At 38.3% G+C, this 27,439-nt stretch overlaps 1 protein-coding gene across 3 annotated transcripts in view; it reads right to left on the reverse strand.

The window, feature by feature from the left end:
• The window catches only part of LOC111868014 (CD109 antigen), a 126,988-nt gene continuing 99,549 nt past the window's right edge, over positions 1-27,439 (reverse strand). For 2 of the 3 annotated variants that reach the window (XM_023858349.2, XM_023858352.2), the window contains exons 17-28: positions 25,599-25,759; positions 24,270-24,408; positions 20,281-20,399; positions 18,964-19,103; positions 16,795-17,014; positions 16,169-16,349; positions 14,694-14,896; positions 12,193-12,345; positions 7,740-7,915; positions 4,413-4,584; positions 2,172-2,274; positions 1-2,091 (exon numbers count right to left, since the gene is read on the reverse strand). In XM_023858349.2, the coding sequence (XP_023714117.1) occupies positions 1,892-2,091; positions 2,172-2,274; positions 4,413-4,584; positions 7,740-7,915; positions 12,193-12,345; positions 14,694-14,896; positions 16,169-16,349; positions 16,795-17,014; positions 18,964-19,103; positions 20,281-20,399; positions 24,270-24,408; positions 25,599-25,759 (1,967 nt within the window). In that variant the 3' untranslated portion in view covers positions 1-1,891. The remainder of the gene's footprint in view (positions 2,092-2,171; positions 2,275-4,412; positions 4,585-7,739; positions 7,916-12,192; positions 12,346-14,693; positions 14,897-16,168; positions 16,350-16,794; positions 17,015-18,963; positions 19,104-20,280; positions 20,400-24,269; positions 24,409-25,598; positions 25,760-27,439) is intronic. The other variant, XM_023858351.2, reaches the window with a different exon arrangement.

A 27,439-nucleotide genomic window follows, 5' to 3' on the forward strand; every position in this document is an offset into this window, starting at 1 on the left:
TTGTTTTTGATGTCATTAAGAAAATCACAGTTTTATGTTTGAGGTCCCTATTTTTGGAGCTAGAATGTTCACATTCACTGGATACTGACCTATAATGGGCGAACTCTTATTGAATATGAATAACATCTATCAGAGACATTCAAGGAACCACTCTCAAAATCTTGAGGTCAGTTTTTTTTTCCCCCACTGTCACAGCACTTGCTTATACTACATGTATGAGAAAGTGAAAGTACATTCTCGGCTTATCATTTTGTCATTGTTATAAAACGTAATGAAATCGCTAACATCTATATTATTAATTAATCTACCTCTTCTGACCTCGTATACCAGGTCCATCTAGCTATAGAAACTGCAGATTATTCCAGACCAAAAATACTTTGAGAATATCTTAGATAGGCTGTAATGCATGGTATCCTCATTGTATGGGATTACATTCCTGGGTCTGTTTGTCTGAACATGCCCCAGTGCAGCATATATGAATAGATGCTTTTCGAAACAGAGAGAATAGATTTTAATAGTTCTGGATGTTACTTTCTCTATCACAGGTCAAAATATTTCACACCAATGCCTATAGTAACCCATGAAGATTTAACAGTACAATTGAAAATTATGTAGAAAGTTTACTGTTGCCTGTAGTGTAATATTTTTCTGTACTTCTTTTTGACATAAATCTGTTAAGGATGTTCTAAATATTGCAAAAGAACCATTACAGCAACTCTGGCATCTTTATTTTATTTTGCAGACTTATAGACACATACTAGGTCCAAACATACCACCTAGACATGGAATTTCACTTTGTGGTTGTAAACTGTATTAAGTCACTGAATACAATTAACAGTAATTGCATACACATTTTATTGATGATGAATAAGTCTATTAACTGAAGAAGGCACAAGATGGTGCTCAAGTGTAGTATTTTCTATTACATTAATACTAGCACATGACCCACAAAACAAGACAAATAATGTCTTCTTTCCTTTAGCTCTTTCATATCTTTATATATGTCCCTCCTTCCTCTTCCTGTATGCTAGCCAAGGCACATCAGGTTCTTGAGATTCACAGGAGCTGGCTATTATTTACACACAGATGTTTCAGCAAAATTTTCACCCACGATAGTTTGTTTTTGGTGATGGTTTCTAGATTTATAGGAAATTTTACAGGTCTGGTTCATCTGAATTCATAATGGAGAATGTTCATTCTGTTGTGTCTTGCTGTCCAGACTTCATTATGGTCTTTTATGTCTCTGTTCTATGCCAGATGTTTAACCCTTTGAGTAATATGATGCCCCACTATAGTTCAGCCAGCCAAAGAATTCTCATGGGTGGTGGGGATAAGAGTTGCTAGGTGGGGAGGGCCATTCCCACATCCTACCATCCTACCCTGATTGCTGGCACTCCTTAGCTAACACTGTAGAATGAGTAATCTGGCCATAGAAGTGGAAGAGTGTGCAGAGAGTAGGGGGAGTGCAGGATGGAAGGGTAGACATGGTGGGGGATGATCCATGAGAAGTTTCTGCCTGACTGCACTACAGGTTGTGTTCCTCCTGTTTGAATTTGCAAATTGTTAAAATCGTCAGATACTGGATTGGAATGTGATTTTTTACTACATTCTGAGTTTTACAGAGGACTCCCTTAAAGGTTTATGTAACCACATGACAAACCACTGGGTCCAGTTTGAGGTTCATGTAATTTAAAAATTGTTGGTATTTTGTTATAGATTAGACTGGATCAAACAAATATGAAGACTAGGTGTGGTTGGATCTAGAGTTAAAATATCAATACCACACCGAAAGTAAATACTGTTAAGATTTACTGCACAGATCATTGCAGGATACCCTTATGGTTCATGTATTTGTGCGCTCGGCTAATGACACTTTCTCATCACGAACACGTTATGAAACCCAGCCTTGGAGAAATACCACAGAGAGCACGACACACATGGAGCTCAACAGCACTCTTGTTGCAGTTGACGGGTTGTTTTCGTGACTGTGAGAATATGGCTTGCTGGAGCATGATGTGCTGCAGTCTTCTCCTTCACAGATGTCACAGAGTGTGGCAACTCTGGGTTCGTAAAACACTCTGGCACGACGAGCTAAAACAGAAGCACACGTTTGGAAACTTGTGACAAGACTAATGTGGAAAGAATATGGGTGTGCATTTTGATTTACTCACATGAGTCGTAGTAATCATAGATAGTGACTGGAACTGGCTTCTGCTTGGCCACTTTGTGCGTTCTAAATGCCGAAACTGTAGGGCAGTATTCCTGTCTTGTCATCTGAAACAGGTGGTACACACACTAAGTCATATAAGCATTGGGCTGAACAGACAGAAATATATCACAATAAAGTGATCTCAATGTATCTGATACTGGCATTCTAAATAGTTTGGGCAAATTCTATGAAATTGTGAAATTCTGATTTTGCTTGATTTAGGACATTCTGTATGGGGTGTAGTAAATATATCAAATCCCAAGATGTGTGTCTGCCCCTAATATCCCTCAATACATTCACCACCATGGCAGGCACCAATGTCCACTCCAGACCTCATGCCATGGCAGTTACTGGTGTCCATTTTGTAATGCTTTGATATGATTTTATGCCCTCCATGTGTCTGCTGGTTGCACGCAGTTTCTAAGGAGTGTATCCATTATGGTGTATGGGCAACACTCATTTACATCTGTGACACTTCACAATAATGTAAAAACAACATATATCTCATCATGTGCCCTGGAACAAAAGTATGAAAAAAGAAGTTCTGGGAACTAATTGCCTACACTATATCAAACAGTTCTATTGTTGCATGTGTATTTGTTCCCACAGGAATGTGTTTACCGAGCCGTTGCCTAGCGACGGCCGTCTCTTCTGGTTTCACTATTGCAGCTATCAGGCATTGGAGGGGGAGAACATGGACAACAGGGTGATCTCACAAGCCTCCTTTAATTTTTTTCAAAATAAGGAAAGCAAGCTAAAAATCACACTTGTAGTCAACATATTAAACTGCTGTAGAATGAAACAGGGTGGAAGGACCATAACCTCTGAAAGACTAGCGCACGTGAGAGGCAAACTTGACATCCAGAAATATGATTCTGATAGGCAGGTAGGTCTATATACAATTACAGGCAAACCTATCTGAACCACAAGGTAAAACTATATTAATGTTGCCCTATTTGTGAGGGAAATGTGATTTGTATCTTCTTCTCAACACTTCCATTTTGTAAGTTCACATTTACACTATGGAGTGCCTTGTATAGCATGAACAGCTGGATAACAAGGATGTGTGCACTTTAGTTACCAAAAAGAATACATTTCTACGTTTGATAAACTACAGCAAGATGTTGACACTAGCAGCAGATGGTGCACCTGTGGAATGCAAAGGCATTCAATGTAATGTGGAAAGAAAATGGGTGAGATTAGCACTGCAACTGACATCCGAGTATAAGAGCATTTGTGATTACTTTGGTTTAGTACACTTTTCGAATAACTTTTACAGGCCCATATGAAGACCTCTGTGGTCTAGTGGTCAGGGTTCCTGGCTGCAGATCCAGAGGTCCCAGGTTCGATTACCGGCACTACCAGATTTTCTGATACGTAGTAGGTCTGGAACAGGGCCCACTCAGCCTCGTGAGGATAATTGAGGAGCTATTTCAAGGAAATGGCGGCTCCAGTCTAGTTTGCTTGTGGACTAGAACCATGGAGTTTGTCTGTCATATGAAAGTGTGCCATGTGTATTAATCATGTGATGCCCTTGAGGTAGGCTTGTGTGAACGGCAACTTGTTTCTGTTTCTTTATGATCACAGTTCTTTGTGCATGCATCCCTTATTCCTATCCCCTGGCTCCAAGTGTGAGAATCACTGCCTGTGTAGCGTGCAACTAAGAAGGATCTTTTCCAAATTATCACCTGGTTCTTATTTCTAAAATAGTTTTGGGCTTAACTACTTTCTTCTTCCCGTGGGCAGTCACCTGAGTTATATAACTCAGTTATATATATCTGAGTATATAACTGAGTTATTGTATACTTAAGCAACACCTATTTCTGTCTTAAACATATGCTACAACATATTTTGGTTGTACATATACAGCCATCATCAGGTATACGTGAGTCCTACTAAAATTGGATATTATGTGTATTATTAAGTCTGTGTGTCTAGTTATCTATGTTGTGTTGCATATTATGTGTGCTGTGGTGGCTTATCTGGATACAACTCTGTGTTGAGTTGGTTGCACTATTGTGCTGTCTAGGTGTGGAGAACACAGCACAGCAATACAACAAACCCAATAGGGAGTTCCATCTAGAGGGTAAATATTTTTGACAAACTCACAGTCAAGTTGCAGGGGATAACAGACTATTTCAATTACTATGCAATTTCACACTTCTGTCATACACTGTGGAGTGATTTAAACGCTGATTGGTACCTTGTCAAAGTACAGCATTATGACTGTGTCGCCATTCTTTGTTTCCACTCGCTTCACGTTCTGAGACATCCGTAAACTTGGCAAAGCATCAGAGTCTACAGTGAAACCAGATGGCAGTGTGACCTCCATTACAGCCATGTTGCTCTCATTGACTCCTTGTGCCCCAATAAACCTAGAGCAAGAAGCAGTCAGCAAAGGAATGAATCAGTCATGATACTTTCAAGCCGTGCATCGTAACGACAGTCAACAGGGTATGGTGACATAAAATAAAACCAGCTTTTTCAATTAATTTTGATGTGCCGATTCCAAATCTGGACACACATATTTTCCATCATGTCACAATTTTGTGTATTTAATTACGAATCTAAATGAATACATTCTTTTTTTACTTTTGTATTTTGTCAATCACAATGTAAGAAAATGATATTTTACTACTAATAAGAGTTTATTCTTGTTTAAAGAACACCATTATTTCATACTGCATCATAAATAGTATGTTAGTTCTGCATATGGAAACAGTAGAACAAAACAAAACAAAACAGAAGTGGTTAGAGCTTTTTGACTCTTATTTTTGTGACCAACATATTCAACAGCTGCTAATTTCATACATGTTCCTGAATAAAGTGAAAATTTATCATCCAGTATAATAAATGTGCCCAGGTGTTTACCCTGTCAGACTTTGAAGCCATAAAGCTATTAAGATTTACAGTAATATATATGAAGTCTGGGGCCTAGAAACATGTCCCTCATAAGCAAATACCAGAAGCAGAATTTTGCTTTTTCGCTCTGCCCTTCCAGAACTATGCTAGGACTGTATCTTAAATTGTCCACATCTGCATCTACCCTATCTCATACAGCAGCTGATACATTACAGAGCAAGCCAACAAGATTGGAAAGTATGTACTGTACAATGATTACACAGAACTAACAACAGCTTTCTCTGCAGGTTATTCAGCTTATTTGTGGCTGGCCAGTTTATGACGGTATTTCCGTTTCCTTTCTTTTGTTTGGTTGGTATCTATACTACATAGTGTTAAATGGGAGGATGAGTGATGAATGATCAACACGAAAGGATGTGGAACAGAGCAGTTATGGCCTGACTGAGATACTACCCTGGATAGAGTGAGGAAAACCATGAACATTTTCAGTTGGGATAGCTTGTGTTCTGGCTGAAATTCAAACCACACATCTCCTGAATATAAGTCAGCAAAACAAAACAGAATTCATGTTTCAACAGCATAATAATATAAAATCCATGAAAAAGAATATGGGATGCAAGGATAATTCCACTTATGGCCATACATGAAATAGGCTTTATGACCATCAGTATGGCTAAAAATCATAATGGCTGACTAATGTTCAGAACTACTAGGCTTATTTTGGACTCTATCCATAATCTGGTATATAGAATGCATAAAACCACAACGTTTTGGAGGCTGGATCTGTCTCCGTCCTCAGGTGGATGGGTCAGGATAAACCTACTGAATTGGGCCCGTTAGAAAGAGCTAGTCTATATACCAGACCATGGATAGAGTCCAAATAAGCCTAATAGTTCCGTACAGCATACACCATCATCAGAATCCTTTCAAGTCTATCTGACTAATGTTATCCATTGATCTCTGATACTGAATTTCACCAAAATTTAATTGTTTATGATATACATAAAAAATTAATTTATTACATAAAGTATGCTTTGTTCTGGATCAGTATGGCTTGGATTTCCTGACAACTTCAGGGAATGCTTCCTATGTCAAATTTAAAAGATCTTCCTAAAGGTTAGGCATTTGTATTAGGTTGCAGACAAATGAACAGACATACGCTTTACATAAGGCATTTTCCTTTGGGGGGGGGGGGNATAACCGGTGCATATAGAAAAATGCATTCAACTTTCAATCGAGGACTTATTTAAGGCTTGAATGAATGAATGTATAAGGGGTGGGCCTTGGTCCTTGCTCCACGACCTACAGTGGTCTATTGTGCTTCTATTTAAGGCTTCTTTTGGGACCAGTCAATTTGATCACTAAACTGCAGAAAATCTTAAATGGAGGTAATATGACACTGAATTCTCTGAATCACTGAAATTCAACATTGAATTGGGAGTTCCACTATATTATTAACAGTTGTTGTGTCTTGGATGGTACATTATTAATGAATGGTATGGTGATAATGCTCTACATTTATGCTTGGGAGGCACAGAGTTCAGTTCTTGACAAGCTTTCCAAACTGATTTTCCTCAGTCTCTCTGGGAGAATGCCTGGACAGTGCTTTCAAAACAGGCCACATCTGTCACCTTCCAGTCATCCAGTATCTTTACTTTATTTAAAAATGCTTTCAGAAACCCAGTATAGGTAGCGTTATGTGATGGATAAATAAATTGGAAAGTATGTGGGAAGAAGTGATCATGGTTTAATTTAAGGCGCCTGTCTGGATGGACTGAGGTAAACAGTGAAAGAATCAGACAATTGTGTGTTCTGGCCAAGGTTCAAACCAGACACCTCTTCAGATGTCAGATGTTTTAATCTTGAACCAACTTGCTTTGTTCTTTCTCTGTATTATTTGATGCTACTGACTTCTGAATTTGAAAAATAAGTCCAGAATCACTTGCTGTTGTGTTGATCACAAACCTGTGCTTCATTCACAAAGTCTGTGGAGCAGATATAAACATGAACGAGGCATCAGGTGCAACAAAATGGGAACTTACTTGATAATGAGCTAGTCTTTTTAGCAAAGAAGTTATGAAATTCTGCCACTTCAATTTCATGACTGAGTGCTGTATGATTCTCCTATCTCTGGCCATGTGGTATTGTCATGCAAAGTATGACAGAGATATGATATTGTCTTTGGTATTGGCAGTAATATTTGTTCTGAAAAAAATAACTCACCTCACTCCACTCACACTCTTGAAGTGGCTGTGCCAATTCTGAATATATAGCATCATTATATGTACCACCAATTTTAAGAAGGTAAATATATAGATGCAGAACTGAATTAATAGATTAATAATTCATTATCCCACACAACATTTAGTAAATACAGTTAAATATGAAATGGATAAAACTTAACTGTGAGATTACTGAAAATGAATGTTAAATAAGAGAAACCATGAGGAACGTGAAATGGGAGTTTCACTGTATTTTTGTGACGAATGGGACCTTGGTGTACATATCCCCACCTTTCCCCAGCTGGTAGAGCTACAGAAAGGATAATCAGGGCATACCAACAACTGTCCTAATAACAATAAAACACTACTGTGCTACTTTGCTGAAAGTGAGCCAGATTCAGTGTGAAATGCTGTAATATGCATGCAGAATGCACATAAGTTCTTACCCAGAACATATTGATAGCTGTAGATGGTTTCTATCCGAGTTCTTATCTACTTGTGGATCAAGTGTGAACAGTGGCCAAGCTCCAGTCACGTTCAAATTGTAGCGATATGACACCTGAACAACTGCAAAACCCGATCCAGATGCTGATATATCAATTTTTCTGACCTTTCCAGGAAGCTGAAAATATAATTTATGCAATAGAATGTACACAGAATCTCACATGCAAAATTTTAAAATTCACGTTTTTTTTTATTCTCTAATTATTTTTCACACCACTGGTGCACTACATGTTTCGACCAATATGGTCATCATCAGGTGCTTGGAAAATTACTGTTCAAAACTGCTGTACCTTTGTCGATGGATACGATTCCAAAGTATACCCTCATTTAAGCACATACATGCTGAGCGTTTGTAGTTCTGGATGATTGCTCTTATGTGTCGAGTGAAGCTGCAGTTTTCAATGGCAATTTTCAAAGCACCTGATGATAACCATATCAGCTGAAATGTATAGTGCACCAGTGATGTGAAGAATAATTTAAAATTTAAAAACATAGAGACAGTGAATAAGAAGAGAAAATACAATAGAATATGTTAGTGCAATTTGGATGGATGCAGGAAATTTCTCTTTGAGATGCTGGAACTACGGTTTATTTGTGCTGGCCCAGACAGCATCTGTTGTTGTGCACTCTGTCAATACACCACTAATCACTCATCAAATTAACAACAGTGTACTGAAACAGCAACAGTGTCACATGTGTGGACTTGTCAGACAAGTTCTGTCAACTTTCAAGTAAGCAGTGTGTGTCAACATTAGAGCACAAAAGGAGTCAGAATAGTGATGGGCTATGGGTTGGAGAGCCTGGGATCGATTCCCAGCTCGGGCAAGGAAAGTTTCTCTTCTCCACAGTGTCCAGACTGGCCCTGGGACCAACCCAGTCTCCTTATCTAATGGGTAGCGGGTCTTTTTCCTTTGGGGTCAAGCTGAACACTCCCTTTAGCACCAATATCAAGAATGATGGAACCATACCTCCAACCCCACTTATGCCTTCATAGTGTGGTGTTTAATTAATTAAGCACAGGAACAACTTTACCTTTATTTTTACCTTCATTAAAACATGGTATCCGTTGACAATCAACATGATCGCTGTTATTTATTACATATTTTATGTGCTTGCCTGTTACAGGTCACTGCTGTTGGTGAGCACTAATATATTGTAGCGTGTTTTGTGTGTCGCGCTATAAATAAATTCCCGTGGGTCTCAGATTCTTCACTTATACACTCACACGCTTTACAATTGTCATCACTTGCANTGCTATAAATAAATTCCCGTGGGTCTCAGATTCTGTAGAACCTTTATTGTTCTTCACTTATACACTCACATGCTTTACAATTGTCATCACTTGCAGTGTTACAATTACTGCTTACAATAACTCGGCCAACACTGGACTGTCCTCTCTGGCGGTTGTTCCAAGACTTGATTCTTAGACGGCTGCTATCCCAAGACTGACTGTGCGAATGCATTCAACCCCGCTATATAACCTTGGTCGCTGCTATGCAATGAACCCTCTGTTATAGCAGTGGAAACGTTGCTTTGTTGGTTCCACGTTTCCTACGCAATGACCCATTGTATTTGCGTTGTCTCTGCGGGAATGCTTCGCGTATTCATCGTAACCGTGGAGATTCGATGTTCTCTACACAACGGCTCACTGTTGGGATTACAGTGCCGCTATTGTTACTTCCTATGCAACGGTCTACTCTAGCGTTTCCATAGAAGTTACTCTTCTGGATTGCCGACACGTTACAATATGTACTGAATTATTGTCATTATGCTTGAGGTTATTCTATCGACTGTCTTTCCAGCACTTTTCATTTTCATGGCAAGTGTATTCACTAAGTTTAAGAATGAAACCCGTCACTCAAGAGCTATAATGCACGAGAGTGAATCGGTGGAAGGATCATATGTGAAAACTACAGCTAGTGTGTACAGCTAGCAAAGTGCCTACTGTCCTACTTCATTTTCTTCCATTATATGTATACAGTGGCCATCTTGTAGTGCACTCAATTTCACCTGTTACTTCACGACATGTTTCGGCAACATAGTGCCATCATCAGGTGCCCTAATTACGCTAATCTGTTTCATTGCTTGCCTTTATAAAATTATTTAAAAAGTGCGTATTTGTCAACTATAATAAATTTACACACACTAAAACTTGTTAAGATTATTCATCTTATGTGTCATAATTAAAACTTGCGTGTGGTTCTTCCACTATGGGGGTCGTTTTTCTTATATTCTGTGTAAACCTGCAATGTGAAAAAGGTACTTATTATTATTACTTTTGGCTTCTATTTGTTATGTGTTGTATTATAATGTTTAGTACTCACCGTGTCTTGTGATGTGTGTTCCCTTCTTAGCTGCGAGTGTTGTAATGTTGGATGTGTGTGTGCCTTCATATTGATTGAGTTATGGCCTGGTAGGGGTAGGTGGTGGGGTTGTGTTATGTTGTTCTGTGTAAATTGTGTGTAATTCCTGAAATATTGGGTTATACATTTCCTTATTTATATTGTTCATATGTGCGTTTTTCTTTGTTGTTCTGTATATATGATAGTTTTCTAATGTGTTTAAATATTGTCCTTGCTTATTCGTTGCTATGATATCCATAGTATTTTCTATTGTACCATATGCATGTCCTGTGTTTAATATGTGTTCCGAGTATCCTGTAGTGCTGTTATTGTGTCTTATGTCATGTATGTGTTCTTTATATCTGGTATTAAATTTTCTCCCAGTTTGTCCTATATATTCCATGGGGCAATCTAGGCATTTCATTCTGTATATGCCCCTTCATTTTCAACAGGCATTTTGCTAGTTAAAATTTATTTCTGAATGAGCTTTGATGTTTTCATAGCAGTGGAAATTAAAGATTCCATCTTCATTTCTACCCTGAAGACTGAGGCTGCTGCTTCCTCTGAAACCCTGGGATTACCTTTGATATCATAACCTAGAAGACCACATTCTTAAGAATTTTATTTTTAAGCTTCATACTCAATTACTACATCATCTGTCATGACTAACAGAACACTAAAGCCATATATTAATAATCCATACCCACTATACTGTAGCCATACAGGTCCGTGGATCGTACCTGGGTACGGAAGGCTGTACTTCTTGGTTGTCTATCTTTTTGGATTTTCTCCGCAAAGCTCACCTGTACACCCCTCAAATTCGGACTTGTAATCAATGGTACATCCCTGTTTTCTTCTTCTTGTTTTTGTCAACAGAGGCACAAGGTGGCAGCTCCTCGAAGGGCCCCTTTTACACCCGGACTTGTAAAGGGGAAAAGTGTCCTGATTGTTAAGGGAACACTGGCTATGTGGTCAACAGGGAAGTTGCCTCACTGACAATGGCCAATTAGAAGCTGTTAATTTGACAGCTTTGTTTTCAAATCTTCAAAGAGGAACATTTCAACTTAACACTCATGATGCTACATAGTCTCAGCCTGGGCTTCAAGCAAGGTGGATACATCCTCCCACACCAGTGTACACAGACAGTCGTAACCTGACCTCCCTGTTGTTACATATATTTTTTTTTCCTTGGCACTACAGCCCCAGTGGGCCTAGGCCTACCTCCATGAACTACGTTCACTTCGGTTTTTCTAGATCTTACACGTACGGTAGGACTCCTTGGGTGAGTGATCAGCTTGTCGCAAGGCCTCTACCTGTAGACAAACACAGAAAAACACACACAGATATCCATGCCCTGAGTGGGATTCGAACCCACAATCTTGGCTTCTGAGCGAGCGAAGACAGTGGATGCCTTAGACCGCTCGGCTACCGTGACCGGCTGTTACATATATAGATAAAACACATATTATAGTATTTCATTGGGATGGCAGAAACTGCCATGCTCCTCCCTCCCTTATCTCAATCGTTATAAAACGGCAATAAATTAAAAATGTCTAATACTTTCTGGCAGACCCTGTATGAAGGGCTGCATTTTAAATGCTGACAGGGCTCCGAGATATAATGTTTAAGGACCTCCAAAATATTGTATATAATACCATATATGATGTACATATGTCAGTAACATAGTAATGTTTTAGGTAAAGGTAAAACTTCCCCTATTCTTAATCAAACTTCATGCCATGATGAATAGGAAGTAGAGGGACAGCTTCATGGATTCATCATTTTGGCACTTAACTGAAGTGAGTTATCAGCTGCCAGAGCCAGGTTGAACCCTGTGGAGACGAATCTTTTGCACGTGCTGAGAACCAAACCCCACTTCTTCAGTCAGCCATAGCCTAATCACTGTACTTACAGAGCTATGCTGGCATACTGGTGTAGGTAGCAATACATTTTACATTATCACCATACTATTACATGGTGAATATCTTATGTGGGGATAAGTTTTATTCATATAACCACAGCATTACAGCATTTCAACATCTTACGTACATACCTCATGTTTTTGCACAATCATGGAGTTCGCTCTGTTAATCTTGAAGTAGGTAGGACTGCCACCAGGGTATAAGAAGGACACGGAAATGTCCACTGACATAGATGAAACTCTCTCCGCAAGCTTGGCCAGTGCTTGAAGCCCAATCACAGTGTCCTGTACAAGAGAAATCCATACACAAATATCTTCATATACAACATGGTAACTACCATATTTCGGTTTTAAATAAGGTTTTCTATATATCAGTTAAGTCTTAGGGTTTATGATGATGGTATGTAACAGTAGCTATGACTTTTGTTCCACATATTGCATTTTGCCGTGAGTTTCTTCAAGATACACAACAAAACTTGAGACAACGGACACTGTCCAAAATGACAGTCACAAATTCAGTCCTCAATGCAACTATTTTCATGTTCACACACAACTCTTAACAACAATATCATACACAGGGGCAGGGACAAACATATGAATAGGAACAAATGATAACACAAAGAAAGGGCTTACGAACAGAAGCAACACACGAACGCCAAGCCACAGCAGTAGAACTATATCATTTGGACAAGCGGATTACACCCCAAATAGAGGTGCAAGAATTATATAATTTTAAGAAATTTTATGAAATTTCAAACCAAATTTAAATTAGAAAGAGTGAAATTAATCAATGTAAATAAATATCAAGTGTACATGAAGTAAATTAAACAAGAGATATCACATTTTCACATGTATAAATATGTGAACATTTTATACAGTGCAACAGTTTTGGCATAGACAAAACACATGATGATGGCTGTTTGAGGCCGAAACATGTCATAAGGAGGAGAAATAAAAGTTCAAATAGTTGCACTGAGGACTGAATATACTGTGCATGAAAGACACATAAATGCAACAGGATGCTTAAAATATAATATAACAGTCATAAAACTATTTTCAGGAAATAGGTGTTCTCCCTTCTCCACATATATTGAAAGTGAAGAAGCCTGAATATTTTAAGCTGAAAAAGGAATGTGGGTTCAACATCATTAGGTATTCTTTCAAATTCTACTAATATACAGCAGGATGGTATACCTTTCTGAAACACGTGTCCAAATACTGTATCCAGATAAACTTTCAATATAAAATTAACAGCAGTTTAGGCCAAAGTATTGCATAAAATAATTATACATATTACTGACAGATAGAGAAAGGGAAAGAGTGGTGTCCAAATCAGTTTTATTGAGTACCTTGCTGTGCAAAGCATCACGGTACAGCATGGCAGGTACTCTCCTAACATAAAACACTGACTCAAAAGCTCCTTTACCCAGTACTGCTGGATAAGTTACTGGATGTCTAAAACATCTTCAAGGATCTGTCACCATCAGATAATGATGTAATTGGAAAAATATCAGATTTTGTTTTCAACGTACAATAAGAACCAAACTCACCATGCCAGATATCTCTCACTGAACGTGTAGGATATTTCTTCCATAATGCTGCCTATTCAAGGTATGGTATATTCTCAAAGAGCACTGTCACATGCATTAGTGACCTGTAGGGGGGAATCTGATTTGTTGGATACTTGCAAGTCATAACTCCAATTAATTATAACACTCTGAAGATTACTGTAACTATAATACACAAAGTCTTCAACGTCTGCTTCCTTAGTTGTTGCTTGGTAACAATATAGATCACCAAGTCGGACAGTTGATTGTCCTCTGTTATTCTGTTTCATCCGTTGCCATGAAAATGTGTGACAATCTCTGGGCAAAACTTTCATTCACACAGGTGTATTCGTTTCCACAGAAAAGTGTTTCAGCTAGCCGTTGTCTAGCAATGGACGTCTAGCTCTGGCTCCACTATTCCGGCTTTCAGGTGTCATGTCACAATATTNCGACAATCTCTGGGCAACACTTTCATTCACACAGGTGTGTTCGTTTCCACAGAAGTGTTTCAGCTAGCCGTTGTCTAGCAATGGACGTCTGGCTCTGGCTCCACTATTCCGGCTTTCAGGTGTCATGTCACAATATTTTATATGAACTTTATATAGGTGTTTGGCTAGAACTTTGGTCTCATGGACTGACTTCTAACTCAGCGAAGTATAGAATCCCAGCACCACATTATTAAGGAACTCCAAAACACACACATCATGAAAGTCCCAGAAGACACAGAGAACAGCATGCTGAGAAGGAAAAAAGTAACTGACAACATGGTGATAGGTTAAAGTAGGGGTGGGTAACCACACAGTTTGGCTGTGCCCTCCTACTTTGTAATACACCTACCCGAAAAGCCATTGATTTGACAAACCTGATGATAGAGACCAAGGACATCTCTGAAACACTGGTTTTCAGTTCAGTTTTAACAAGTTGATCACCCAAGAAGATTTGAGCTTAATGACAGGCTTTTTTATCAACAGTGTTGAACATTTAGATTGTTATGGAAATGTTAATTATAACACTGTATTGTAATTTTCTAGTCTTGTTACTCTGTAAGCTTTATGTTGTGTTCACAACTGCATGGCATGTGTTTACCTGGGTTGAAGCAAACCCTCCTTGTTCATTTCGCTGTGTTATCAGCCACTTCATGACTGGGAGGGCGTCTTGTACAAGACCACGTTGTAGGTACGTCAGTAAGCCATATGCTGTCATTTCCACATCGACAGAGTTGGGCAGGCCATACCAAGGATTCTTCTGATCATCCACACCAATTGGTTTCCTCCACCATTTCAGGTCACCTGAAAATTAAACGTTAACAAAATGTGAACTGATATGTTCTGGTACATGTTCAAGTGGACTGGCTGGTAAAAAAATCATATGCAAATAAAAACTGTTGTTGCCATTTCACTTAGCAAACAAAGATATGTTGATAAAGAAATGTTGACTTCAGTCATTTGCAGTATCTGCAAACAGATCTTTAACATCAATTTGTGTAAATTAAATTTTTTACTTTTTACTATGAGATGATAAAGAAGAAAATTTAACCTCTGCATACAAAACACTGATCATACTCTGACCTTGTCAGCTATGAAGGTTATGTTTCAGAAGATGTTGTGAATGGAAAGAACATGATTCATGATCTTAAAAAATTTTGAATTAATATTATGTCTCTTTTGCAGATGGCACCATTTTTCAAACTTGCTTCACAACAAATTAAACATGAGAAAGATGCCTAGTATGTAACAGAAATAGTTTGGTGTGAAACAGAACATAAAAGACATTCAAAACAATGCTTAAAACTGCAGACATGTATATTCTTTGGTTCATCATTATTAGTTATAAATGAAAAGATAATATTAACAAGCTGACTGCTACCGTGATTTCTTATATTTTTTGTCCCAGACCAAATAATGAGACACACATCATTTATACATTAATGTGAATTACCACCAATGCTGATGTGTGTCAGAGTATGAACAAGTCATAGCAAACACATGTGATTAAAGACCTATATGCTACAAAGAGACACATGACATGCAAATATATTGAAGTATTACAAAGCAAAACCCGTGCTCCCTTTCATGACAGCGGAGCAAATATTCTGTCAGTGTGCCATGCATTGCACACTATAAAACTGCTGGTCCCACCGCGCTCTCAGACAACAGCTCATGTATGTGTTTCCATCTCACAAACAGAATTTAAATGACATGCACTCTGCTTGCATGTTCTTTGAGATGAAGGCTGAAACCATCTTTTGGTGTGTGTACTGACCAGATTTGTCAATTTATCTTTCAGCAAATGATCTTGGAATTATCAATTAAAAAACGCCTGCTATCAGACATGGCACTGACTTGTATGTGTTTATCAAACGCAAATGCAAATAATGAGAGCACTCTGAATTCCGATTCTGAAAAAAATAACAGAGGTGTTACTAATTTTAATGTCAGTGTTATTCTGCATACCTAAATTTGAATTCCCAGTTCTCCATAGGAAAATCTTCCCCCAGCAAGTTAGAGGACCAGGTACAAAATCCCCCAATGCAGCTAGGTTACAAGCAACACACTACCTACCAGAGGACTGGGCTTTGCTCTCAAACAGATTGAAGACTTTGTCCTTTGCTGCATGTTGAGCAAGATGAAGAGCATAGTTTGAAACAGCAAGGGCATAAATGTCATCCAGCCCTTCCAAGTTTCTAACAATGTAGTCTAGTGCCTTGTTGATGGTATTGCGGTAAAGTTGAGCTGATGACTGCTGAAACAAACAGACATAATATTTATCTACATTTATATCTTCACTTTCAGTGCTTCATCTCCTCCCCTTCATGTTTACTCCAATGTAAGAGGCTTCATAACAAAATATGGTGGTTCTACCATAGTTCAGTTCATCTCCTCACAATCTATTACCCTCAGATTTATTTTAATAAGGGGGAAGGTCAACATTAATGGCAAGTTTGTTTCTGACAACAGCTGACACAGCAATGATGACTGAAGCATAGGTACCTTTCACTACAGCCTGGCAGTCCAATCCATAGTTGCTAACAATAACTTCTGAATAACAAGAGAGTCAGGACAGCATGGCAAGTCGTTTACTCTTATATGATGTTCACTAATATATATAAAATGCTAAGTTAATACCAAGCATTTGACAGTAAAATGATACTGAAGTAGAGTCTGCAGGTCTCTATCTCTTTACACACCTGGTTTTCAAGAAAGGCGATCATTGTATACGCTGTCAGAGCTAGTCCCTTAGCTGCCCCACCCTGCATGTCCTGATGGATCACTTTTCCCACCTCAGAAAAGCTTCCATTTGCTGCCTGATTCATGGACAACCAACGTAAAGCTTCTTGGATTATGCTGTCCTCAATATTAACATATGGCATTGCTTGTTGGAAGGACTTGACGACAAATGCAGTCAGCCTGAAAAGAAAAAAAAATTGGCTGCTGGTACAGAGCATTAAAAATACCTCTCAATTTTTTCAACTGAGTAACAAACTGTCACTTTGATGGAATTTATATTTGTCCCCTATTTATCAGAGAATTTATTTTCTGCCATTTTACATAGAGAAATAAATTAAATTAAATTATGGCTTTTGGAAGAATGGAGCCAATTAGAAGCAAGGTATGCATAAATGATACGATACTGGAACAAGTTATTGCTTTAATTATTTGCTATATAATGCATCTCATGAAGGAAAAAAGTTTTGAAAGTAAAAACTGAAAACCTGTCAAAACACTGAGAAATAAAAGGCAGCTCTTAGAACCATCTTTAGTTTTTAGGTATATAAACATACAAATTTATAGGACACTTACTAGACCATCATTATATTATGGAGATAATCATGGACAATAAGAACTAATGAGAGATGACTGACATCAGCAGAAATGTGTTTTATGAGAACTGCATACACCCTTTTGAATAGTATGAGGAATGTAGAAACTCAAAGAGAATTACAAACTCCACAAATAACGGAATTTATATAACAATACAGATGAGACTGCACAGAAAACGACAGATTTCCAATATAAAACAATACAGAAGAGACTGCATAGAAAATGAAAGATTTCCAAAAAAGATTTTATAATATCAACCAGAAAGTAAAAGAAGTTTGGGAAGACTTCTGATACAGTGGAGGAATTTTGTTTTATAATATCAATGAATATCATACAATTTAAATTCTGACATACATAATATAAATATGAGGCAAAAACTCAACTTCCACCAACATTCAGCAAATCTATCTCTATATATAAAAAAAAAAGTTCACTCCTTTGGAATCAAAGAGTTCAATAACCTCCCTCAAAGTCTAAAAAAAAAAAAAAGCAACTGGTAATATTAAGAAATTTAAAACAGCACTGAAATGTTACTTACTCACTCACTCTTTCTACTCCATATACAAATATTTCAAGGCCAACAAACAGTACCTAGTATCAACTCTAAGCTGAAGTGTATTCCCAAGTATGTTACTGTATCATTCTGTTTATCTGCAGACTGTGCTACATGTGTCCAATTAGCATGGTAATATTAATACTGTTTATAATCTTATTAACTTTTCAAGCAAGACTATTACTGTACAAATATTATGTGTTTGTACTTGCCTTGTTCCATATTCTATGGTGGCCAACCTGTACTTGGAGTTACTGAATGTAAATACAAGGGTTGGATAAAAAGTAGTGGCAACACTGCTATAACATGAAAGATGCCATACTCACCTGATAGGAGTCCGTGCGATTATGATATCTTTGCCAAAATGAAAGAACCACTGCGGGGGACACGTTACAACACAAGAGAGGAGATTATTCGTGCTGTAGGGCGGTCACTGCTGGACATCAACAGAAGTGGAGGCACTGATGGTGTACGATGCCTTCCACAAATTTGGCAGAAGGTGGAACACATGGGGGGCAATTATATTGAAGGAACGTAAGTGTATTTACCTCAGGCAATAAAGTCATTTCAGAACTATAGAGGTGTTACCACTACTTTTTATCTGACCTATGTAAATTCAAATTAAAATTCAAGTACATTACTGTCTTCTGGGGTATGATGCCATGTAGTCTGGTGGCTGTTTACTGATGTTTCAGAGGAACATCCTGCCTCCAACTTCAAGGCAGAGACATACTTCAGAGAGATTCTTATTCTGGCACTTGCTGTTTTCTGCCATCTTATAATGCCATGTTTTTTGAGTTTTGTGATGATCGTGCAGGTATCTCAAAACTTGACAAACATTGTGTGATAAGACACGGAGAAGACTTAAGTGACAACAAAATACAACAGGATCCTGAAATAGAATATACTAGGGCACACTTCAAGAGCACACAAGCACAGAGTGGAGGCAAGCAGAGGAATGTTTGAATGTAGTGCCACAAACCATGTACTGCCACTGTCGTCCTTGCTTCCAAAGGCACTGAAGGATCCATCTGAGTGACGATATGTTAATTCTTGTTGATAACCTCTTTCCATGTATCCCAGTGCTGTACCTTCAACAGCTGCAGTCAGTTGGTTTGTGTTCTGTGAAGAAACCAATGAAGGTTGATTAATACCTAAGAAATCTTATATGTGACAGGACATTATAGATTATTAATATGGATATGACATACATGTTTTAATATTGTATGGGTATGAAACTTGATCTCTCATGTTAAGGTAAGAACAAAGAATGAGGATGTTCAAGGACGTGGCACAGAGGAAATTATTTAAAACATCTATGTATAACACAGTCCATCTGTGCTAGGGGAAACAACACACAAGCAAGGGGCATATGAGTATAACGTAAACAAACATAACATAACACTAATAACAACAATCAAAAAACAATATTAACATTTGGCATTTTGTAGATTACAGATTGCAGACGTAAAAGAGCAACGGGCTAATGAACATAAAAAACAAGCTGCTGCAATAAAACACCTGGAGATAAACATATAGTTCTAAACAAGAGGATGACACCCCTGGTGAGGTGGAATAGAATTTCATAAAAATAACGAAAATTTTAATGGATTTCATTTTATTAAATTAAGTGGACTACAGTGTGTGATTTAGCACATATTAATGCACTGTAGCAGTTTTAATATATTGTAACGTGTTTTGCGTTACTGATCCCACTTCTGACACCAATGTANAGTGTAAGTGCAAGAAAAAGGAACAATTTGTTGCATTATTAATGGACTGTGTTCTACATAGACATTTTAATATGGCTTACAACAGGATGCTTAAATACAGAGATTATTTAAACCTAACACGAAGAAAGTAATGGGAGGCTGGAGAGATACTGCATAAAGAGGACTTCAAAAATTGTAATACTTGCCAAATATTATTAGGGTGATAAAATTAAGGAAGATATCATGGTCAGGCACGTAACAAGCATGGGGGGTGAAGAGAAATGCATGCCCACTCACGCTCTCTCTCTTTCTCCCTCACACACACCCACACATGCATGCACGAACGCCTGCTCACACTCTCAAACACACACACACACACACACACATGCCCGCTCACGCTCGCTCGCTCTCTCTCTCTCACACACACACACACACATGCATGCACGAACGCCTGCTCACACTCTCAAACACACACACACACACACATGCATGCCCGCTCACGCTCGCTCTCTCTCTCTCTCTCACACACACACACACACACATGTATACTGTACACAAACAGTTCTTCCAGTTTGTTCAAAACTCACCTTCAGGTATTCAACGATGACAATATTAGGCACAAAATTAAGCATATTTTGTTCGCCACATCCAGATGGCATTCTGATCAGATTAGCAAGGTTTGGTATGCTTGGTCCAAGTATATCACCTAGAAATATAAAGGAGAATATCAGTTACAGCATTTCTGTTATGTAAACATAAGTGATACAGTGAAAAGAAATAAATTTGAAGAGTGTTATCATGTGTGATGTTACACTGTGTAGTCCAACAGAAGTTTGGAGGAATGTACTGCCTCCATCTCTGGGGCTGAAGAGTAAGCCAATCAGTAATGGCCTACATGTAGTCACAGCCAAGAATACTGTATGCCTCGTAGTCACCACTGTAAGAACCTAATACAGTTCTGCAATTCATTACAATAAGGCTGTGTTTAAGTATGTTGTTACAATTATCTGTTTATTTCAATCTCTGTGATAAAAATACTGTGGCATGTAAACCAACTGCTAGGCAATGACCTCAAAATAAGCAGCTATACAACAGCCAGTGCTAAGTAATGGCTCTGTAAACAATAACAGTTACTAGCAATGGCTGAATAGTGATCATGTGGGCATCCCAAGAGATGTGAACGCAACAGAGAAACGTTCTTTTCCATGTGGTCCATGCTGAGACATTATAAGCAGGACAAGTCTGGGTAGCATAAGATGAGTACAAGAGGCATGATCTGCTTTGCAAAGCCTGGACTGACAGAAGACTTGTATATAGTGCAAAAGGAAGAATTTTCAATCACATGCTATATGTGTGTGATACATACACCTGACAAGGCAAAGAGCTAATCCCATCCTCTAAACAGAAAGGATGTTACATAAGGGTTCAGTTAAAAAATCTGATTGTAAGCCTCAAGGGGTCTGTCACCAAGATGAACTGATGGGCAGTAATCCACCAGCCATAAAGTAACCCTGACTCTGACCCTGATTTCAGTCATTCAGTCAGTGGAGTGGAGTGAGTTAGTTGGTTGGTGAGTGAGTGAGTGAGTTAGAGGACTGCTGTAGTTCAGTCCTTGTGAGCTGGTGTTATTAGACGCTGGTACCTGAGGCACAGGGACTGTTAAGGAACTGAGAAGAAAGGGAACATCTGCTGTTGGAAGCCATTACCAGAGGCTGAGTAGACTTATGTGCTTGAGTGAACTGTAAAGTGTGTGAATTAGCAATAGCACTACAGCTACTTGTGTTCATGAGTAGTGTGTAAAAGTGTTCAGTAAATCCAGTTACCAGTCTGAACCCTGTATATTGTCACTCAATTATTACTTACAGTGGTCAATAAACTGCAAGAAAAATATATTTCCAATAGAAGAAAGCAGCTCTTGCTCAGTGGGAATATGCCAGGATGAAAAATAATAAAACAGATTCTTACAATGGACTGAGAAGATGCACAGTATACTGTACATCATTCTAAAGCATCACCAATACATATACTGAAACACATGAGGTGGGTAATGCGAAGCTATAATTAATAATTTGTGGATTCTTTAAGTCCTGCAGTTAATCCACAAAGCCAACAACTGAGACCCTACTGTATAATTTTCTGTGATACATTCTGAGATAGCAGACCAGCAAATTACATTTTAAACTCAATAACAAAAAGAATGACTTTCTGTATACAAAGACTGCATATAACAAATATTTGGCTAGATGAAGAGTTCTATCTTCTCAGATTAAAGACCATGTAGTATGTAAAAATAAAGTTTCCCTGTGCTTATGTAATTAAGCACTAAGCCATGAAGGCGTATGGGGGAGTGGATGCATAGATCCATATTTTCTTGACCTTGGCATTAGGTGGAGGTGAATGGTCAGCTTCACGCCCCTACCGCTTTAGCCCCAGGGAAAGAGTCCACAGTATTTATTTGATAGGAGGTTTGGTGGACCCTAGAGCTGACGCTTCTGAGCAATACATCATGTCCATCGTCAGGGCTGAAGAGCAAGTCCAGCAAAAAACCAGCAAGAATCTGGCAGCAAGCAGAGCAAACCACATGTGGGAAAATACAGGATATAATGGCTAGAAGGGAGCCTGCAACCTAACCACTCAGCTCGCACTGGCTATTACTGAGAAACAAAGTGATAACAGAACAGTCTCTAAGCTGGGCTCTGAAAAGGGCAGCTTATGCCACCTTCAGACATGGTAACATGGGAGAGAAGTCATAATGTTGTGCCCTGATATGGGTCAATGACTGTACGCACACCCTATCGGACGTCCGTGGATATCTTTTAACCTGTGTGGTGGAAAACATGCTTGCATAAGGGGACCTACAAAAAACTCAACGTCTCAAAACAACAATAACAAAGTAATGTATAATAAAAAAAAATACATCAGACAACCTATCAACACACATACAACCTTCGATTACACCCATGCTGTCAACTTCCTACAATTTAACTGCCCATACTCTACTAACCCTACATAGCACAAACCAACACTTTTTATTTTTCTTTTCTTAACCACCACTGAACCAGAATCTGTACTCTAACAATCAATCAGTGACCCAACCACGGGCACCCCTCTAAAGAATCTTCTGAGAGTGACTTCCCATAATCCTTCAGGGAGTGGATTAGACATTTCTATGATTTATGTAGGCAGATGATTCTGAATTATTATAAGGTTCATATGACAACAAGACATCGGCAGCAGTGTCCTCTAACACTGAGATGTGTGAGACAAGAAGTATCTACAGCCGAGTGAACAGAAATCACTAGAAGTGGCATAACATAAGAGTCCTTCCATAATCCCTGCTTCGTGTTGTATCTTTTTAACTGATACAATTATAGAATAATAATCCGTCTCTCTCTAACAGTACCTACAGAGACACATAACTACTTTGAGACAGTCTGTAGATAGACCAACACAGAGAAATGGTGATGAAATTATGTAACTTTACTGTGAGGCTTATGCAAATCTACTTCCTAAATTTGATTCGTACAATTAATTTCTTCTGAATTTAATACATTCAATTTTATATTCCTCCAATCTTTCTGAACATATGTTGTTAATGTGGTGATATTCAAATACCTACTGTTAGACTATATTATACTCCATTCTCTATGGGATGAAGGGTGCAGTTCACCATCAGTTAGTAATGTAGATTGTTATGCCATCATTAGGAAGTACAAGGACTCATTTTCAACTTACTGTTAGTCTTCATATGCTAGTTGCAAACTCAAACACAGAACTTCTAATATATAGGGTTGCTTACAAGGTATATTGTGCTGCGATATATAGGGCATATGAAATTAAATGTGGCAATGATCACATACCCAGTGCTGAAACAGTGTTAGTGTGGTGATGCTCACATACCCAGTGCTGAAACTATATTAATGTGGTGATGCTCACATACCCACTGCTGAAACTATGTTAGTGTGGTGATGCTCACATACCCCCTGCTGAAACTATATTAGTGTGGTGATGCTCACATACCCAGTGCTGAAACAGTGTTAGTGTGGTGATGCTCACATACCCAGTGCTGACTATATTAATGTGGTGATGCTCACATACCCACTGCTGAAACTATGTTAGTGTGGTGTTGCTCACATACCCAGTGCTGACTATATTAATGTGGTGATGCTCACATACCCAGTGCTGAAACAGTGTTAGTGTGGTGTTGCTCACATACCCAGTGCTGAAACTATATTAATGTGGTGATGCTCAAATACCCACTGCCGAAACTATGTTAGTGTGGTGATGCTCACATACCCACTGCTAAAACTATATTAATGTGGTGATGCTCACATACCCACTGCTGAAACTATATTAGTGTGGTGATGCTCAAATACCCACTGCTAAAACTATGTTAGTGTGGTGATGCTCACATACCCCCTGCTGAAACTATATTAGTGTGGTGATGCTCACACACCCGGTGCTGGAATTATGTTAGTGTGGTGATGTTCACATACCCACTGCTGAAACTATGTTAGTGTGGTGATGCTCACATACCCACTGCTGAAACTATGTTAGTGTGATGATGCTCACATACCCACTGCTGAAACTTCCACCATATCTGAACCTGCAACTATGTTCTTTGGCACATCTAGAGTCACAGTTGTTTGGAATGGCTGCTTATTTCTGAGGTCCACAAATATAGCCTTATTGTAATACTGGGTTTCCCCTTCAGGCTGGAACAAAGGGCAGTAATAAACCCATTAGTGTCTTTCATATAGTGCACATGTCATTTTATGATACATATTTGCATAATTAATTCACAACAGATGCCTACTTTAAAAGTGGAAAATAAGACAGGAACTGTGTAAATAAACAGTGTCACACAAACATAATGCACACCAGAATTTTAACATTTTGCTGCAGAGTAATATGTTCTTAAAACTTATGCAGCAGACAGTTTTAGTATATGAGAATTCTTGATGCTACAGCTGCTGCATGTATTCAGAATATCTTGTTCTTCTTCCACCATTTTCGCTTTACATGGATTGATGGACAAATCTCTTAACAGTATTTAAATTTCATCTATAACTGCCCTGAATTTGAACTTACACTGTGAAGAATGACACCGGGCTACAATGAACTCATGAAATTGCTGAGTAATTTAATACAAAGAGTGATCTTACAAAAAAGAAAGGTGATGAACAGCTGGGCAAGATATTAGACGAGGAAGTAGAGAAATTAGATGTAGCACATACTTCATAAAGTCAATCAGAGCACAATGTAATTAATATTAAATTTGTGCAAAGCAGCTAAATAAGTGTTTTGATATAGAAAGGCTCTATTGATTTTCAAATATACATGGAAAGATTGCTTTGGTGTGGCACAGAAACACGAAACATAAGTTGGATAGAGAGAAGCACACTGATGGCTGAACAATGACCCAAAGACTTGGAGTAACATGGCTGAATTCAGAAATTTGGAAATTAAGAGGGACCAGGGGAGGATTTAGTAAATGAAACCATTCCCTTTGTTTGTGGGAGGCAGGAATTTGGTCATTCCTCAGGTTTCCTGCCTCCTCTGATCTCTTTTATCATGTCTGTGGCTGGGTACCATAAATGGCTTGGAGAGAATCCCACATCTATAGTAAAGTTATTTGGGCTGCAGCCACATCTCAATGGCTTCGTTCACTGAACGGTCTATATAACCTGTCTTTCTTGCCAGTACTGTGGTGTCCTTGTAAGCAGAACATCTGGTAAACTTCAAGTACTGGCCTGGATGGAGGCAGGTTATTCCTTTGACACATTGGTGTGTTCTTGCCAAACTACATGACATCACATCCCAGAGGAAAGTCAATCTGGATCATCTCATTTTACTTGAATATTCTTCCTAAAATAGATATTTATTCAGAAATAAACTGATTTACCTTCACAAGTAGTTTCTTCACCACAGAATCACCAGCCAAAGGGCTAGAAGCAGTTACTTTTATCGTGATATGACCGAGCTTCTTTGGTGTTATCATGAAGGATACGGAAGACCCACTGTTAGCCCTGACAGACACTCTTTTTCGCCGATACAACTCAAGTTCTGGTGGAAAGACAAGTATAATTATTAAGAAGAAAACATCTTCTCACCTCCAGACAAACTGTTGTATTTCTTAATAGAATATTATGTTAAAACTTATCATTATTGCATTTGTTGGTGCCAGTCAGATTAATAGGATGGTTTCTGGATCAGGAGAAAGACAAATTGAAATAATCAGAACAGTATTCCATCACATCCTGTGGCACACTCAGTTCTTCATTCTATAGAAAGTGTAATTACTCATACTTTTCACCCAACTGACCCTATGAGACACATATGAATATATTTACTATGACATTAACCTAAATTTCAGAGGAACCTGCCCTGAAGATGGGGGCAACAGGTTCCTTGAAAACTTTGGTACCAATCTACCAAACTATATGGCATCACACAACAGAAAACAATTTTTATAACTGCAACATTTATTTTCTGTTGCTACATCTAGATTTGGGCCTTAGCTTCCTCTACTGTAGATATTTCCTTTCCTACATTTATATCAAGATAAGCTGTGGGGCTGCTTGACTGAAAGGTCATTCATAGAATAAAACACACACAAACACAAAGGGAAGCAAAAGTGAACATACAGATGCCACTTTTGTTATCTGTGGCCTATTTTAGTGTCATGATGAGCATCAATGCTCTATCCACAACCACAGCAGAAGCTGTCACACGTGCTCAGAGAATTTCATGTGGAGTTTCCCTGACTTGTACTGCCATTTTACTCAGTCATGCCACTTTCCACTCTTTCTTCACAGTGATCAATGTGTTCCCTGTTCTATGCATTTGCAATTTACAGAAATGGAATTCCAAAGTTTAATGAATCACCTGCCCAACAAATGATAAAAATCCAAAGTCATTACCATCTATTAGCTATCACTAAGAAATACTTTTGAGGAAGGCCTACCAATAGTTGATGATTAAGTGCTGAAGGTTTGGAGTTGTATGCAGAGTTCTGGGCAGCATGAATAACTCAATTTCAAAATATTCTGACACTGTATTACACTCAAGATCATTGAATTTCTGGACTTTGTCCATTGTGTGGTATTCTGAAAGAATATATTGTTGTGGAAACAAGACCTGGTCTGGTGAATGAGATCAGCTCTGTCTAACGGATTCAATTCTTTCACCTGATGATGGAAATGGATCCAGTTTCTGAAAACTGTGTTCCTTAAGAGTACCAGCTGATGGGTAATGTCCAGAAACTCTGTAATTCTCAGATGAATAGCATGTGGTGCAAATGGCTTCCCTTTAACCGTAAAAGTAAGCATATGGTTCAAGTGATGAATGTCTTCTTTTTTAATTGTGAGAATGACACAGCATTGAAAATCCATACAGAAAACTTTCCATTAACAATTCTATTTTCTTTAGTTTTGTAAAAATATCTGACCAGACAAGAGATAATACACCCCATAAATATAAAACTGTAAAATTATTCAACTTGGTTATATTTTAAAAGATTTATTTACTCTGATGTAATAGCATGTAGTCTGATGAAAGTTAACTATGATTTATTTCAACCGTCTTCCAGTGCATACACTCATCTATCTCACTCCTCTCTCTCGCACTACATGTTTCGGCACAAAAGTGCCATCTTCAGGTGCTTATTCGATTTACGATAAACTAGTTCACTGCATGCCTTGCCGTCTTCATATTAAAATAACTAAAATATATATTTATCATATA

This window comes from Cryptotermes secundus, unplaced genomic scaffold (assembly GCF_002891405.2).
Source record: "Cryptotermes secundus unplaced genomic scaffold, Csec_1.0 scaffold508, whole genome shotgun sequence".
NCBI classification, from domain to species: Eukaryota; Metazoa; Arthropoda; class Insecta; order Blattodea; family Kalotermitidae; genus Cryptotermes; species Cryptotermes secundus.